Source organism: Ylistrum balloti, unplaced genomic scaffold (genome assembly GCF_031769215.1).
Source record: "Ylistrum balloti isolate Yb309-2 unplaced genomic scaffold, AGI_CSIRO_Ybal_v1 Utg369636, whole genome shotgun sequence".
Lineage (NCBI taxonomy): Eukaryota > Metazoa > Mollusca > Bivalvia > Pectinida > Pectinidae > Ylistrum > Ylistrum balloti.
The window spans coordinates 753,825-771,729 of NW_026781899.1; the positions used below are offsets into that span (position 1 = coordinate 753,825).

The 17,905-nt window shown below is 34.0% G+C and overlaps 1 protein-coding gene across 1 annotated transcript; it reads right to left on the reverse strand.

Moving 5' to 3' along the window:
* Window positions 1–6,673: 6,673 nt before the first annotated feature.
* LOC132552945 (aspartate aminotransferase, mitochondrial-like) lies at window positions 6,674–17,891 on the reverse strand. The gene is made up of 11 exons (XM_060217147.1): window positions 17,787–17,891; window positions 16,327–16,483; window positions 15,804–15,932; window positions 13,549–13,608; window positions 13,267–13,340; window positions 12,991–13,078; window positions 11,143–11,211; window positions 10,541–10,727; window positions 9,622–9,787; window positions 8,358–8,508; window positions 6,674–8,042 (listed from the first exon to the last, which is right to left on the reverse strand). Exons 1-11 carry the CDS (start codon window positions 17,861–17,863, stop codon window positions 7,920–7,922), a joined length of 1,281 nt encoding a protein of 426 aa, XP_060073130.1. The 5' UTR covers window positions 17,864–17,891; the 3' UTR covers window positions 6,674–7,919.
* Between the last annotated feature and the right edge of the window lie 14 nt (window positions 17,892–17,905).

The following is a 17,905-nucleotide window of genomic DNA, read 5'->3' on the forward strand; positions in this document are numbered from 1 at the left end:
CAGCTGCTGAATTCCCGTCCTTGGGCCGGGGGCGAGTCGTCCACCATTTTAGGTCACGTGATTTACTACCTATCTCTGATCATGTGACCATATTACACACACACACTCATTTGATGTGTAAAATCGGCACTCGTACTTGGCAACATTTATTTCACTGAGCCACGAATCGAAGGTTTTCGTTATTTTCCTTTTTAATAAGACCGTTTTATAAAAATATAATAAATAAAATGTCTTATTTAATAAAAGAGATATATAATATGATTTTTTATTAAAAATAATCTACTTATTAAACTAGAAATCTTATTTAGACAATTAAATATTTCTGCTTTCATAAATGAGGTAATTAATTTCATTTTCTTTATAAGATAAATAATTTGATAAATAGTTAAGTTATTTCTATTTAGTAAATTATATCTTTTATTTAATTTGGTCAAATACTGCACCAATACAAACGATGGCTTGCCATATACTGTTCTAAAAGTCAGGAGTTACTGCTATTTATATCAGACACTAAATAGATCTTGCTTTAAGAATATAATCCTCTTTGAAGTAGTAAGACCTTCATTATTAGATGGTGTTGTTCAACTGAAGGCACATTATTATAGCATGTCTACAATCGGCCGAGTCTTGAGACCCCAATATTACAATTACCGACCATTTAACTCCTAGTATTATCTAGGAACTTTCCATCCAAAACGAAGAAAATGTTTAGAATTTTGATATATTCATAAAATCCGAAAACTGAGCATTGTCTTCAGATGAAACTTACGTATTTATGTTTGGCGATATCCGGTTGTCACGTGAAAAACGTGATGTTAACTTACCTCCCTAAATTTTATGAAAATGTGGTTTAAATATGAAGAGGCATCTAGATATAATATATGCAAAATAGATAAAAAATAGCAATTGAACAACTTGCTCTTGTAATTTTTTTCTGTTTGCGTTGTCAGCTATATGAGCTGATTATTACTGATTTAATGAAGTGTGTAGGTACATAGCTACCCCGATGTAGATAAAGATAATCGGCTGAAGTTGTAATTTATACCATAAAGAAGTAACTCTTCAAGAAAACTGGTTATCAATCCAGAGCACGTGATATATAACAACTTTAGTATGATTGGAACGAAATTGTCTTTTGCGGCGTTCTCAATAGCGAATTCATAGGCCTAGTGTATAATCACATACCATTAAAAAAATGGCTTGTTTCATTCCATTGGTCAATGCAGCGGTGTAGAAATAAACACGAAAAGTGATTATTATAAATGTCAAAACTATTTTATTCTGTTATCAAATGACATTACATGTATATAAGGCAGACGTATTAAGGAGAATATTTTAGAACATTTTTATCCGTCATTTTGTCTTAAGACTCGTTAATATAGAATAGTAATAGAGCCAATCCTTAAATAACGTCAGTGACGACATAGCCACTTATGACGTCACGCTGTCTATCATTGATGGTTACAGTGTGACCTGATGAAAACAGATTACATCCCGAACATGAAAATCCAGTAAGTGGTTTACAGAACTCATTCCGACAGAAAAAATCAATATAAACTCAACAATAGTTTGAGCTCTCATTTACACTTTTTTATTCTCTGTTGGAACGGGCATTTCTTTCTGTGCCCCCCCCCCCGACCGAAATATCAGGGGCATATTTGTCTTGTCTTGTCTTGTCTGTCTGTCTGTTTGTTTGTTTGTCTGTTGTCAACTTCAATCTATTGCATCGTATGTGAGTTCCTTGTGACCAAACCTTTTCGGTGGTACTAAAATTTTGACCTTGTGACCTTGACATTGGCCATCACAACATTCTGTTGCAATAGAGGGCATAGTGTTTCATAAACACGTCTTGTTTGGTGTATATTACACGATGACGAAAACCTATAACTCACATACTCGGCAGGGTTGAGCTTGAGGAATATAGGGTCTCACGGTGTGACATTGTTTACGAACACTACATAAAAAGATCGTTTAATGGTCATTGCCCCGGTCTCTGTAAACAGCATACGACAAACTTACATATATCAATTACGTAGCAGTACACACCTATATAAACTCACCAAGTGTGACCTATTTTAGCTTCTCTTAAAATATCATGTGTAAGAAAAGCTGATATTTATCAACACATCTTTCAAATTGTTTTGAAGTGGCACTCGTTCAAGTTATTCTGTTCGAAACACTACACTAAGTATATATATACTTGTATCTTTGTTATATAATATTCAAATGTATGGTGGTTTACCTAGGTACTGTTACATTACTTTGTACGAATAAAAAAAATGCGATAAACATCTACAATACTCAATGCCAGTCATATACAGAGTACAGGTGAGGTATACTGATGAAAACTTGTCCGCTGAAAGGCCCGGAAAGGTCGTAAGGTCGTAAAACCTGTTAATTAAAACCCGATGAAAAGTTTGGATTCAGGAGGCTCAGGTCGAAATATATTCCACTATAATGTAAAGGGGTGATACACCAGAAGCAATTGAACATTCTCAAAGTTTGTACGTAGGTCCCCGTTAGTCCCTATTTGTGCATTGCTTATTTTTTATCGCTATTTCCAAAGAAGTACTGGATGGACCATTCTCCAATTTCAAATAAAGGGTCCCTCAATGGCCCCTTTTTGTGCATGACTGGCCATTAAAACAAATATGACCGACACACGACTAACTTTGGTTTTGACAGTTATCATATATTTCTTTTTATTAAAAAAAGTACTGAATTAGTTTTTTTTAATTCCATGAGTGGGATTCTGTTGGTCTCTAATTGCATATTGACTATTTTGGGGTTGAACAGAAACTCAAAATGGCTGACACGCAGCCATCTTGGAATTTGACAGTTTGTTTTGTGGTCTCCTGTAAAGAAACACTGGATGACTCTTTCTCAAATTTCTATCGAAATGTGTCCTAATATCGGCCTGGATAATGCTTAGATTTTATATAGAGGTTCCCGTTGGTCCATAGTAGCTTTCATGTATTGTGGATTTTAGCAGTGATCTGAAGGAAATCCCTCATTCTTAAACTTTAATTGCCAGTTTCCCATGTACAAAGATGTTGCTGTATATATAATAAATTCACATGTCAATACAACAAATAAGAAGCAAAGTATGACAAGATTTAACTGACATAGAACCAATAAATATCATACACTAGTGGACACCGAAATCCTCTGGAATCTCTTGTATCTACATAAACCATTGTTACAACTTTAATTTATCATTTCAGTTTTGTGCACGAAATATTTTTAAACTAAGAGAGAGAGAGAGAGAGAGAGAGAGAGAGAGAGAGAGAGAGAGAGAGAGAGAGAGAGAGAGAGAGAGAGAGAGAGAGAGAGAGAGAGAGAGAGAGACAGAGAGAGAGAGATAGGGAAAGAGAAAGAGAGAGACAGGGAAAGAGACAGAGAGAGACAGGGAGAGACAGACAGACAGACACAAAGACAGAGAAAGACAGAGAGAGAGACAGAGAGAGAGAGAGAGAGAGAGAGAGAGAGAGAGAGAGAGAGAGAGAGAGAGAGAGAGAGAGAGAGAGAGAGAGAGAGAGAGAGAGAGAGAGAGAGAGAGAGAGAGAGAGAGAGAGAGAGAGAGAGAGAGAGAGAGAGACAGACAGACAGACAGACAGACAGACAGACAGAAAGTGGTTTTTTTTTAACTAAAAGCAATAAAATACAGGACTCGAGGTGCTTTCGTAAGTTCGGTTATGTCCACCTTCACAAAAAAAGAAAAGAAAAAAAACAATGATATATTTTATATATATACTTTATCTTCATTTTGACAAAACGTTAAAACATTCCCGACAATGTTAAGAGTAGAGATAGCTAGCCACGACACAATTATGATGTACAGACTGACTTCTCAACTCAACTCTCCATACAAATGAAATGAATCAAACATATCGTATATCTAGCTTACTTGGTTTCTTTATCGGTAGTTTGTAGTATCAGATTTAAGCTGAACACCAGACACGAAAACCCAGTATTATATATATATAATATTCAAATAACATTTACTAGTAGTTTAAAATCACATTTCATCATATGTCTGGGGTGATTATTGTGTATACACGCAATATAGGAGCTCGTGAAACTGCAAAGTTTAATGAAATAAGTTAGGTTAGCATCTACCCTAAATATATATAATTTACATTACTAGGTATCACGCATGTATATCCGGTGTATCATTTTCTCTTCTTCAAACTAACACGGAAGTCTATCAGTGTCATTTTAAAAAAGAAAACACAAATCGGCGAGAATAATTTTTTCTAGGAGATGCAGGTTGATGAAAATTCTGGGGAAGTTTTCCCGGTCGTCATAGTGATCTCATTAAAAGATATTCTATTTGCTTGTGCGTTATGAAGCTGGGCATGTCTGATGCTCGTTAGTTTGCCTGTTGGTTCTGTTGTTGTATACCTTGTTCTCATTTGATAATTTGACATTACCTCCTTGGATTGATCAAGGTTTACATCGCGGGTGTCATCGATGAAGCGGAAGAAGCTTACTCTTCCGGAACACCTGGTCCTATTATCCTTGTACTTTATTCTGGTGTCTCTGTGTAAATCGTTCTTTTGTTCATATTTTGCCTTAGTTTTATCGAATCTGAGTTTGCATTATGTTGACATGCTGTCAAGTTCACATTGGAATGGCAAGGTTTGTGAATTGTGCTGGCAATACAGCTACAAGTGCTGTAGTATATGGTCTAGAAGCCGACATATATATTTCAGATAGCCGGCGTAATTTTTTCCCCAGAACGAATTGATCAAGTATTCTTTCGCATAGCAGTCCAATAACAAAATGGCCACAAGGCGGTCATCTTGAATTTCAGTGAAAAGTATATCGCTGTGTCTTAAATCATTCTTACAAGATGACCATTGATTTTTACAAGTGTAGCACCAATTTATTTGTAAAAAGGAAAAAAAATAAAAAAAGGATCGCCAGAATTGTGTAGTGGATATTGGAGCCGATGTTTCATGTCAAATGTTAATTTGACAGAATTCTACTCTACAATCTGGCGAAGTAGTCTGGTGTGATATGTTTCTAAATACAAGTGTAGTGGTTATAGGGCCACGTATTTCCTTTAGCCAGCCGTACAATCCATAATAGGCGAAATAGGACAGCATTCCTCGAGGCTGCCAACACATACTCATTACTACCCGGTGTAGATAACATCGAGGCATTGTAACCCTATAGGTACAATAATAGGCATCTGATATACAGCGTTCTGTGTAAACATGTAACAATCATTTAGAAAAGAGTCTCCGCATTCATCTGTCAAAGTGTGCCTTGTATGTTTTGTATAATATCGTCCAGAAGCCATGACTTCGCAAACATTTCTCTTGAACAAATCTAACATGCATATAACATTTATTTATCTATTGCATTAAATTCACATAACATGTATTGGAGCGTTCAGAAGACGTGACGTCGAACACATCAAAATCTGAAAACGAGTAGTAAACATAAACTATCCGAGTCTGGTCTGCAGTATTTTTGGTGTAGGGTCAGGGGGCGGGTCGGGGCCAAGTATAGGGACTAGTTGTGATGCTTTAAAATCTGTCTTCTTCTTTCGAGATGGGGATATTTTGCCCATATTTGGTAAGAAGTTAGAGGCATCCTTGAGTAAACATGGTAAAGGGGCAACGAATATTGTATAAAAATTGATGGAGCCCCACCCCACTTGATGTCAGAGGTCCTGGGTACCAGTAGGCGAAATAAAATATTTCTTCTTTTGAGATGAAGGAATATTGACAAAATTTTGCCTTATGTTTCACTGGGTTAAGGGGATCCAAGTTTGAACAATTCAAGTGTTTGGTCCCGTTGGAACAGACTGACATGGTCAAAGTGGATAATTTAGGATCAGCTTTAAGCTTCCTTAAGATTGGATAGAACACAAACCAAACCTATACAGGATCTACGGACCTCTTGATTATTATATAAAGGCAGACTTTCCATTCATAAGAATGGGATACAGCTATAAGATCGGTCCTGAACTATTGTTTAAATTTTGGGAAGATTTCCAAACAAACCATTGGTACAAGGTACATCCAAAGACAAAGTGTGCCTAGTAACCATGGCATCCCTTAATGTGATATACTTTAGCTTTTTTCTACTTTGTGTTGAATTGAGACTATTCTGTGACAAATAAATCAGTTAATAGTTCTTTCAACCACACAGAAATTATCATGTATCCTGCACAGTGTTGAATGTAAGCTTTATTCCAAGTTGAAATAAATGTGTTTCCATTTAAAATCAAATTGGATTCCTAGGGTTATATATTTTGAAACGTGCTTCGACACGAAAACTATATACATATTTAGTCACTGTATATTGGCCTATCAGAAGCATGACCGATATTTAACAAAAGGCCAAGAGGACCTGAACAATCACATTGACAGCAAAGAATGGTAGAAAACTATATTATCACCCTCATTTAGACCCCAGGTTGATGTTTAAGTATTTTATATAAAAGTAATCATTGTGATGTTAAAAAAGTCATTGTCATTTAATGTTGAAATTATTTTCAAGGTCAAGGTCACTTATATGAGGAAACTAAAGCATTTCATTCCAGGTACTGCATACATTTGCATTGGTTTTCCTGAACTGGATAAGAAGATTATTAAGTTTTTAGCATATTTGAACTCTGTGACCTAGAACAAAGGTCAAGTGTAAAACAAAGACAAAATAGGTGTTCTTTTGTTTATTAAGTCTCATTCCTATCATAGTGGGAGTTTTATCTATAAACAATAACTTACACTGGATAAAATTTCAACCATAGAAATTAACAACCACATGCACACCTTATAACATCCTTCCATTTAACTGATTAGAGGATATTTATTACAGTCTATCATTATGAAATATCACTCCAATTTTACAAATCAGCAAGAGGCCATTCGGTCTGAAATCATTGTCAGTTACATCTTTTTACATATTAAGTAACAATTTCACTTTGTGAAAATAAAAAATTATGCTTTTAATATGTCTGAATATGTTATTTTGTTTAATTGTTCATGTGAACAGGTGTAAAATATATACATAAACCATTTAAGCAGTACCTAGTACATGTATTGTTGATTGACAGTAACATATTCTGCATAATCAGATAAAATCAAACAAGCACTAGAGAATTTACTGTGGTACATCATAGTATTTCATAAAAACCAAATAATAATGTTCATATACAAATACAGTTCTATTGTAAACATACCCTATTCAGTATGTACAAGACAGAAATGCAAAAGTCCACATCAAATTTTCTAAAAAAAAAAAAAAAAATTTCTTCTATAAGATAAGAGTCAATCTTTTAAAGTGTTTACGGTAGTTTGAACATCTGACAGCTGTCATCAATTGCTGTAACCAGTACAGCATAAAACAGCCTGGGCTTCACACACTAGAAGGTAAAATGTCAAAATGAGCAAAACTCGCTGAGAATGATACACGAAAAATTTTGCTTCTCATACAAAAATAGATACCTTCAAAGATTCTCTTAAATATCTTCATTTACATATAAAGTGTATTTTGGCAGTATTCTAACAAAACAAATAATAGCACTTTCATCAGATCCTTTTAACATGGTTTCAACCAACCCTCTAACATGGGTGCCAGTATTGTTGATTTTGAAGATTTCCAACATTTTTGGGGGGGGAAATGAAATCCTCCTCTTTTTCTGTTATAGTTTTATGAATCATTGTGATATCTTTCGGAGTCTCATTAACATTCTAAACACCTGCACCAACTGAAATTTCACTTAACTTTGTGTTTGGAGATATGTTCAGAACCAAAGTAAGTTCTGTAATACTTTACATTATGTCCATCCTTAGTTTTACGTGAGAGAAACAGAATACTGGTAAGATATTCTGAAATATTCCAAAACGTTTTTGCTTTTGAACACACCCCTACAGTACAGTGTTCTATATTTAGCTGTACTTTCACTTTGTGACTTGGTGCATAGCATGAGCTAGATAATCCACTGTGCCCGAGGTAATTCCAGCCACTGATATCCGCCCATCCTTTGTTAGGTACACAGAGTATTCCTTTGTGAGTTTCTCCACCTAATATCAAATCAGAACAAAGGTTAGTGTAACGTAATCAATTACCATGGTAAGTCTAAAATTAGGAGAAATACAGGGTACTTAGATAATACCAAAGGCACAAATCAACTAAATTATCTCTTTAACACTACAATATAACTGACACTCATACCAAATTCATCATCACTGGTTTCAGTTTTTTCTTCATTCATTTTTTAATATATTTGTCTTTTTCAATAATAATCCTCAAGTATTCTGTTTTCAAGGCTAAATCTGAAAGAAAATACTCTAGATCAACCTCTGTTTAGAAGAATGTAATGATAATAATTGACTGACCTGGTCAGGTTTCAGTCCAGTGAAACAGAACATGCCGATCTGGTCTGTGATATGCTGCCAGTTGTGACTTGATCCTTCTCTGGCCAGACCATCCCTCAACCTGTTCCTCATGTTGATAATGCGGTCAGCCATACCCTTCACCTCACCGAGCCTGACAAACACAAAGTACTGGTACAGAACCAATGGGAGAATCTATTCTTCTGTTATGTATCCATTTTAGGATTCTCAATCCTCTTCACACAATTATTCATTACTATAATTATATTGTAAAGATACACTTATTAATAGTTTGTCACACATTGATGATAATATGACGTGGTTCTGTGGCTGCTTGGATAAACTTCTCAGTATCTCAGGATGCGGAAAAATGAAAATTTGATAAATGAATTTGTCATGACAAGTTTTCCCACACGTATCTATCTTAGTGTCTTTTGTATACGTAATCTCACCAACTGACTTATTGAAAATAACTACTGTGCCATTCCTAATGATCACAATAATTAAGATTCTTAATGAAACACAGTTTATGAAGTAAAGTCAAAATAAATTCTTAATTTGAAAGACCTCAAAACACTTTTTCATCAGCAACTGAATTATTGCAAAATTAAAAAAAAAAAAAAAATGGTCAGGAACAATAGCTTCTATTTGAAACATGTTCTAAAATTTTAAAATTTTAATCTTGACTTATCTCAATTCAAAAACAATGAATTCTTAACCACAAACATGCTTTGTTAGCTATGCCTGATAAAACTAATGATCTTCACTATGGTCTGAAGTGTTGAGTAATAACGTATGTACAGTACAAATTGAGTTTAACAATATCATGTATTGAGAACTACTGTTGTTGTAGTATTTTGTTTTCATCTCTTTATACATGATTTCACATAAGGAAAAATGATGTTGCATATGTTAATTTTGCCTTCAGGTATTACTTCTATGTAGTACAGGGAACGGTAGTTTACCCTGTGAGTACCTCAACATAAAAAACACACTTATCAAGTAGCCTGAGTGTTCCCATTGAATAGGCACAGAATCTTTGATACACAGGTGTTGGGATTAGAACCTTTGTCACTATTGTTAAACTCAGTGTGAATATATGTTTATTTAAGCAACAAAACAAGAAAATATGGCCGTGTCCAGTTGTTACAATTATATATATAAATATAGTTTAAATATTTAGTTCCAAGACCTCTGGTCAGATATGACAGGATGGCTGTAAATAGAGTCAGGTTTCACTGTACTATCAATAGGACATAATACCAACCAGATAGTTCTCAGGTCTGGGTTGGAGAGTACTCGAGCAGCAATACGGGATCCGTGGACGGGAGGATTAGAGTACATGGGTCGGATGAGAATCTTGACCTGGGACATAACTCTGTCTGCCTCCTCCTTCGTTCCACAAACAATACTAAAGGCACCAGCTCGCTCACCTACAAAGGACATGCAAGATATGTTGACAGGAGTTATCTCCCATTAAGAAACACTGAATATCATTCACAGAAAATGTTCTCAAGCCTTATTTATAAAACATAATTAGATCAAATATGCTTATTTCCTTCATGCCAAGAAAGTCAACACAACCATGTTAACACACTCAAAGAAAAATATGTTTTGAGTACAAGGAAAAATACGTTTTGAGTACAAGGAAAAATATGTTTTGAGTACAAGGAAAAATATATTTTGAGTACAAGGAAAAATAAGTTTTGAGTACAAAACTAGAACTGAGAGTGTTCGGAAAACATATGTAGCTGCTTTTTCAAGAAATAAAAAAAAAAGATGTTTTGATTACAAAGGAAAATATTTTTTGAGTACAAAGCTAGAACTAAGAGTGTTGGGAAAATATATGTAGCTGCTTTTTCAAGAAATATGGAAAATGATACAAGGAAAAATTATTTTTGAGTAAAAAACTAGAACTGAGAGTGTTCAGAAAATGTATGCAGCTGCTTTTTCAAGAAATATGGAAAATGATAAGCAACCTGAAAAAAAAAACACCCCGATATCAACTGATTTAAATTTGTTATGAGCCTAATATAAAGGGTAAAATGTGGCAGTATCATGGCTGTGTAGGCTTGATACCTTGAAAACTTATTTCTAGACAGTCCTCATTTCCAAACACTGACAACTGAATCACTGTCTAAAGACCCAGCCCAGCCTATTCTAAACATGATTTATCTTAACCTTACCATACAATCCCATGTTCTTGGCAAAAGACTGAGCCAAGGCAATCTGGTGTCCGTCCTCCAGGAACTGACGAACAGCAAAGGCGTCATTATCAATGTTTCCACTGGCAAATCCTTGGTACGCCATGTCAAAGAAGGGGAAGAGTTTTTGTTTCTTTATAAGAGCGCTCATCTCCTTCCATTGTTCTGGCTACAATCATAGACAGTCAACTTTAAATACAATAAAAAACAACATGGCTGACATTCAAATTATGCACAGGTACTGAAATATAAACTATCCATTTTAACAAAAAAAAGTGTTAACTGAATGTTTGAATAAGTAACAGAAATATTACAAGTTCATTCTTAAAGAAAGATGAAGTTGAAAAATGTTGAACAAGAACTACTGTGAATGTCTAACGATTTCTCTTTAAAAACTATTTATACACATATATCTAATATTGTACACGTATCAGCAGAGCGATTCCAAAAGCAACAATATCTTAGCAATCACATCGTGAGAATTACAGAAAAATGATGTACTACTCATGGTAGGTACCTTGTATCGTTTTTTTTTTATTATGTAGATTTTAATAGGTCATATAACACAGACCTAATAAACTTACCCTTGGGTCTACACCAGTAGGATTGTGGGCACATGCATGTAATACAATGGTACTTCCCTCTGGGATTTTCTGCAATCCAATAAAAGATTTTTTAATTAATGAATTTAAAACAACCGCACATTCTGAAAAATGCCAGAATTTTAAAGAATTCAAAATAAATCAAAACACATATGACTATTGTACTGAAACAATGTCTGATCAAAATACAACTGAGAAATAAAAAATTTTATGATATTTTAAAAAAGTGTATAAAATTTAAATGAAATGGTTTGAAAATTAAGGGTGAGGATCAAAAAGCTTATAAAAACATTAAAGGACAATAACTCTTCCTATAATTGTTGAACGGTAAAGCAGTTTTCAGAAAAATACAATTTCATGACGATGTTTTGAAGCATACCAAGTAATAAGGACATAGGTTAAAAATTGAAAGAGGTGATTTCTAAATGAGTTCAAATTATTGAAAATTCTTTTTTAAAAATAGGTAAATACATCATCCAAAAATTACACTGTTGCTAATTTTCAAGGCATTGATGTGGTCACAAAAATTTTATCTGTGAACAATCAATACGCATGTAAATTTCATCCGCAATATGAAGTGCTATTAAATCCTGTTGTCATATTAGTACTGCCACTAGTTAACTCAGATTTTTCAAATTATCTATGCTGGAAATTCGAGAAAATAATAAATTTATTAGGAATGGATTGATGCAGGGATTATACTATACAAGTTTGCAAATTTCTAGCTATTTTGTACCCTTTTAGAACTATTTTTACCGACTTGTAAAACTACATATAGCATCAAAATATCTTCTCAAGATCCTAAGGTCATTTTGAACAAGTGAAATTAGTGTAAGTACCCCCTTCCAAAATGAAATTACTGATAGATTGTCTAAATATACAGTAGCACACTTGCTAAGCCAAAACTCAGACAATGGCTGGATTACATATTATATGCAAAGTATTGGGTTAATACACAATGTGTGCTGTTCACTTGTAATGTCTGGCGATATCAAAATTCCACTGCCTTGTTTGGACTCTTTCTTGTCAATTTCAAGATATACACAAATATTTCACACTGTTTGGTTAATAAAAAATCTAACCTGATGAGGCTTAGTCATGGTCAAGCCAATGTTTGTAAACTGACCTAGCTAGATCTAAATAGAAATTCCACAAATCAAATATCATATGTTTGTTAATATGGCCAATTGAGGAGTACAGTTTCAATAAGAACATATATGTGATATTTTTTTATAAACAACATCATATGAAATCCTAACTTGAGCTGAATATCCTTTTAAACAGTGCATAATACAGATAATATATTTCATTATTCTAGAATATTTAACAAAATATTTTTAATGATACTGATGCTTAGTAGTTAAATCAACAATCACATATTTGAAACAGATGTACTAGTATCCTCTTATATTCAAATCATGAAAATTTTAATTTCAGGTTGAAAATGAAAATCATGAGAATTTTGACATCGCAAAAGCAACTGGTTATACACTAATAGAGATAATTGCTGATATACCTCCTAATTTCTGCTTTGGAATTTTAAGGACCTAATGTACTGATGTATCCCTAACATTCCCTTTCTTTCGCAGATGCAGAGTTTATCCTGTTTTTAAATCACTGTACCTTTAGCATGTATTTATATATTGCTTGAAAGCTGGAAAAAGACTTGAATCTCACCAATTCTGAGGCAACGGAGCACACTGGGGATATCACCCATTATTAGGTGAGGTACTTATACTTATTGCTTATATCCATCATATTTGGGGTTAGTTATTTTAATAATATAGTCTATGTATAAGGGGAGGTAACTTACTGATACATCTTGCTTACCGATATATCCTCCATAGCTCCGTTGAAATCATACCCACAGGTGCTTGGGTCATAGTATTTGTAAGACTTGACCTCCAGGCCTGAGTGTCTAAACAAATAAATCAAGATATACTCATAGAATTTCTTGCTACAATATAGGGTATAAACATTGATCAATATTGTTAATTCAAAGCTTTCATTTCATCTGTATGAAAGTTAAGTGATTTTTCAGTATAAACAAAATGTTTCTGATTAGCTAAGCTAGCTCTAGTAATATTCATCTATCATAATACATACTTGAAAATAGGTGTATGGTTTCCCCAGGACGGACTTGGAAGGTAAAACACGTTGCTTTTTGAGTACCACTTTGACTGTAAGACAATAACAGATGATACAAAATTAATGCATTGTTTATATCATACATATATTGCAGGCCAATCAACCTGTGAAATAAAGCATTTCAATTTAATAATAAGAATATCTCGTTTACATGTTATGTTTTCCTCATGAACTTTACATTCACAACTTTCGTTAAGTTAAGACCATACTCGTACAAGCAGTAATAGTAAAGGAACTCACGAAGAATGCACCCCCTATCCTGAGGGAACCTGTTCCTGATACACCCTGGACTGTTACATTCTGAAAAGTAAAAGAAAATCCAATCCAATTATACATAAAACTTTATGCTTTAGATCAGTAAATATGATTCTCCCTAAAACACGATTACAATTAGATCAGTAAATATGATTCTCCCTAAAACACGATTACAATTAGATCAGTAAATATGATGATTCTCCCTAAAACACGATTACACGATTACAATTAGATCAGTAAAAATATGATTCTCCCTAAAACACGATTACAATTAGATCAGTAAATATGATGATTCTCCCTAAAACACGATTACAATTAGATCAGTAAATATGATTCTCCCTAAAACACGATTACAATTAGATCAGTAAATATGATTCTCCCTAAAACACGATTACAATTAGATCAGTAAATATGATTCTCCCTAAAACACGATTACAATTAGATCAGTAAATATGATGATGATGATTCTCCCTAAAACACGATTACAATTAGACAATTAAAACACGATTACAATTAGATCAGTAAATATGATGATTCTCCCTAAAACACGATTACAATTAGATCAGTAAATATGATGATTCTCCCTAAAACACGATTACAATTAGATCAGTAAATATGATGATTCTCCCTAAAACACGATTACAATTAGATCAGTAAATATGATGATTCTCCCTAAAACACGATTACAATTAGATCAGTAAATATGATAATTCTCCCTAAAAACGATTACATTTAGATCAGTAAATATGATAATTCTCCCTGAAACACGATTACAATTAGATCAGTAAATATGATGATTCTCCCTAAAACACGATTACAATTAGATCAGTAAATATGATGATTCTCCCTAAAACACGATTACAATTAGATCAGTAAATATGATTCTCCCTAAAACACGATTACAATTAGATCAGTAAATATGATTCTCCCTAAAACACGATTACAATTAGATCAGTAAATATGATTCTCCCTAAAACACGATTACAATTAGATCAGTAATATATGATTCTCCCTAAAACACGATTACAATTAGATCAGTAATATATGATTCTCCCTAAAACACGATTACAATTAGATCAGTAAATATGATAATTCTCCCTAAAACACGATTACAATTAGATCAGTAAATATGATAATTCTCCCTAAAAACGATTACAATTAGATCAGTAAATATGATTCTCCCTAAAACATGATTACAATTAGATCAGTAAATATGATGATTCTCCCTAAAACACGATTACAATTAGATCAGTAAATATGATGATTCTCCCTAAAACACGATTACAATTAGATCAGTAAATATGATGATTCTCCCTAAAACACGATTACAATTAGATCAGTAAATATGATGATTCTCCCTAAAACACGATTACAATTAGATCAGTAAATATGATGATTCTCCCTAAAACACGATTACAATTAGATCAGTAAATATGATGATTCTCCCTAAAACACGATTACAATTAGATCAGTAAATATGATGATTCTCCCTAAAACATGATTAGGATCACTACAGCTAATTGGATTGAACGCTTTCGATGCTAAAAACTATTCACTAATTTTGTTTCAGAAGGGACAATCTATGGTAAACAAATGATAACATTTTATAACAGTTTGTTGATGATTTACCTTCAATGTTATCAAATACCAAGACCGATTAAATATTCCACCCGCCTTCCCATTTAGTATGAAGAGACACAAAGGTAACACACCCACGAAAAAACAAGAGGCCCATGGGCCTTAACGGTCAACTGAGTTCTTCAGGTCTCTGGACAGTTTTAGAACCTGTCCATCAATCCCATCATTGGGGCAGACAAAACAAATTATATATGCATACTTTTTTTTTTAGTTTTTATTGTTGCTAAGTTTTGAAGGCTTAATTTTCAATTAAAAGGAACTGACTGTCTGTAGTTTCAGTTTAGCACATTACAACACTGTGACCTTGAATGAAGGTCAAGGATTTGAACAATGAATGGGCATGCTACTAGCCAAATATCATAACCCTGGTCATTTCTTATTGAGAAGTTGTTTAAAAATTCTAACACATTTGACCCCTGTGACATTGAAAATGGGTCAAGTTCATTCAGTTGAGCAAACTTGGAAGCCCTTCATCCCAGCATGCTACTAGCCCAATATCATGACCCTGTGCTTTTTTGTTATTGAGAAGAAGTTGAAAATTTAAATTGTTTCCAACGCACAACGGACATTTGATCTTATGAAATGCAATTAGTGAATCTTACTCTGCCTTCTTTAATGACTGGACTGTCATCCCCGAATGCTAACTTTGCAGCCTCCTTACAGAACTCTGGTGGTCCAGTGATGGGGGCATACTCATGGTCCACGCCTTCCCTCAGCATCATCTGCTCGGCCTGAAAATTCAGAAACATTAGAAGTGTTTAAACACACAATATATACAGCATTCATATAGTGTTTTTTCATTTAATAAATCTTAACATTTTAACTGGTCATTCTTCATATCTACAGTTTGCTGGTTTTCTGGGATTTATCACCCCCTGAACAGTCTGGGTGAATTTGAGGCATAATCTTCTTGTACAAGCTGGTGGGCACCATACTGAACACGGCCATTATGGAGGCTTGCAACATGCTATCCTGTGGGACTATGGTAGAGTGCCTTCCCCAAAACAGTGCTATTACATTGTCTTTGGTCAGTCTGTACTTTTAGTTTCTAGAAGAAATCTATAATTCTATCAATCATTGTCACTTTTGACAGAAAGCACTGACACAATGTACATTCCAAAATACCTCTTTGACGCATTCCAGGATGAAAGGTTTCCCACTGTCATCACGGTAAGCTCCAACACCCAGGTTCATCTTTTTAGGGTTGGTGTCACGCTTGTATGCCTCTGTGACACCAAGAATGGCGTCCGGTGGACCCATTTCTACGTTTGCCCATGTTGAGCTATAAATGAAATAAAATGATGATAATTAATCACCTGTGAGAAAAAAACCTTCAAATTGTTTTTCTGGAGCTAATAGCTTCATGCATGCATTGTACAAAATCACAAACCTACCATGATCAAAAGCAAAAGCAATTTTAAAATCACACATCATAGAATTTTTTGGGAAATTGCTTTCTAGGTCAATGAAAGCTTTCCTATAGACCAGAGATCCCAGCAGGATCTTGGAGCTCACCATTGTTTGATCTTTATTTGTTCTTTGAATGTTGGATATTTTCTCTTCACTGTTTTTGCTCTTAATGATAGGAAATTTGATCATTTCAGGGCTCTCGATCTGTCAGATTTGGGGCCGATATTGGGCCCCATTCCCAATGCAAAATAGTATCTATTTTTCCCAATTTAGACCCCAAGTTTTCCCAATTCTAAGGAAAACACCATTATTTTTCCCAATTTTAAGGGCCCAGGACCCCAATCCCAAAACGGGGTGTGAGAGCCCTGCATTTACCCTTCTCAGAAATAGTGATGATAATCTTTAACTGCCTGACGCATCTGATACGTAAACTGATGATCAAATTTCAAATACACAAAATACTTATACAGAGGAATCCCTTCTTGTATTAACAAAATATGTCAGAATTAAAAACGCATTTCTAGCTCTCACTTTACTTGTCACTTTTACTTGATATATGCATATCCACATACATGTGACGAGACCTTGAGTTGACAGATACTGCATACATTGCCAAATTTTTTGTTCGTGGTTTTTAAAAGATAATTTTATTCAGATAGCCAGCTATTTCATCTGATATTGATGTACATCCAGATTGTATTTTAAAACTTAGAAATACCATAATACTGTATAAATAAGAAGGAAATATCTGTTTTACCTTATAAATCCTGCGGAAAAATACAAAGTAAATTACTTAAAATTCTAAAAAGTAACCTTCACATCAATGTTAGATGGATCTTGTGTTAGCTGTGTATATAGTCTTATGTAATCAAAAATATCCGTTTTTCAGTTGGTAAATCCAGAACTGTTATGTTTTTACAGTATGCAATAAGATACTGCAATCATGAAACAAACAGAATGTAACTATATATCACTTTATACAACTAAAATATAGATAAATGATGTAACAGGGAAATGGAAGTGTTAACTTTAAGCACAATAACCTATATTTAGCCGTGAACACGACTTAATAACGTGGTCTGATGACAAAAACCGTTAGGTGCAATTGCGGAAATTTCATCTCAAGAAAAACATGACAACCAGTATTCCTGAGGATTTAACGTTCAATTATTTACCTGAGCTTAGTCGATGCAACAAATGTTGCATTTTGTGGGAACAGTCTGGAAATCTTGGACAATTGTCTGACAGCCATGCTTGAAGGTCAGCCGGTATGCAAGGGAAGCAACTCCGAAGT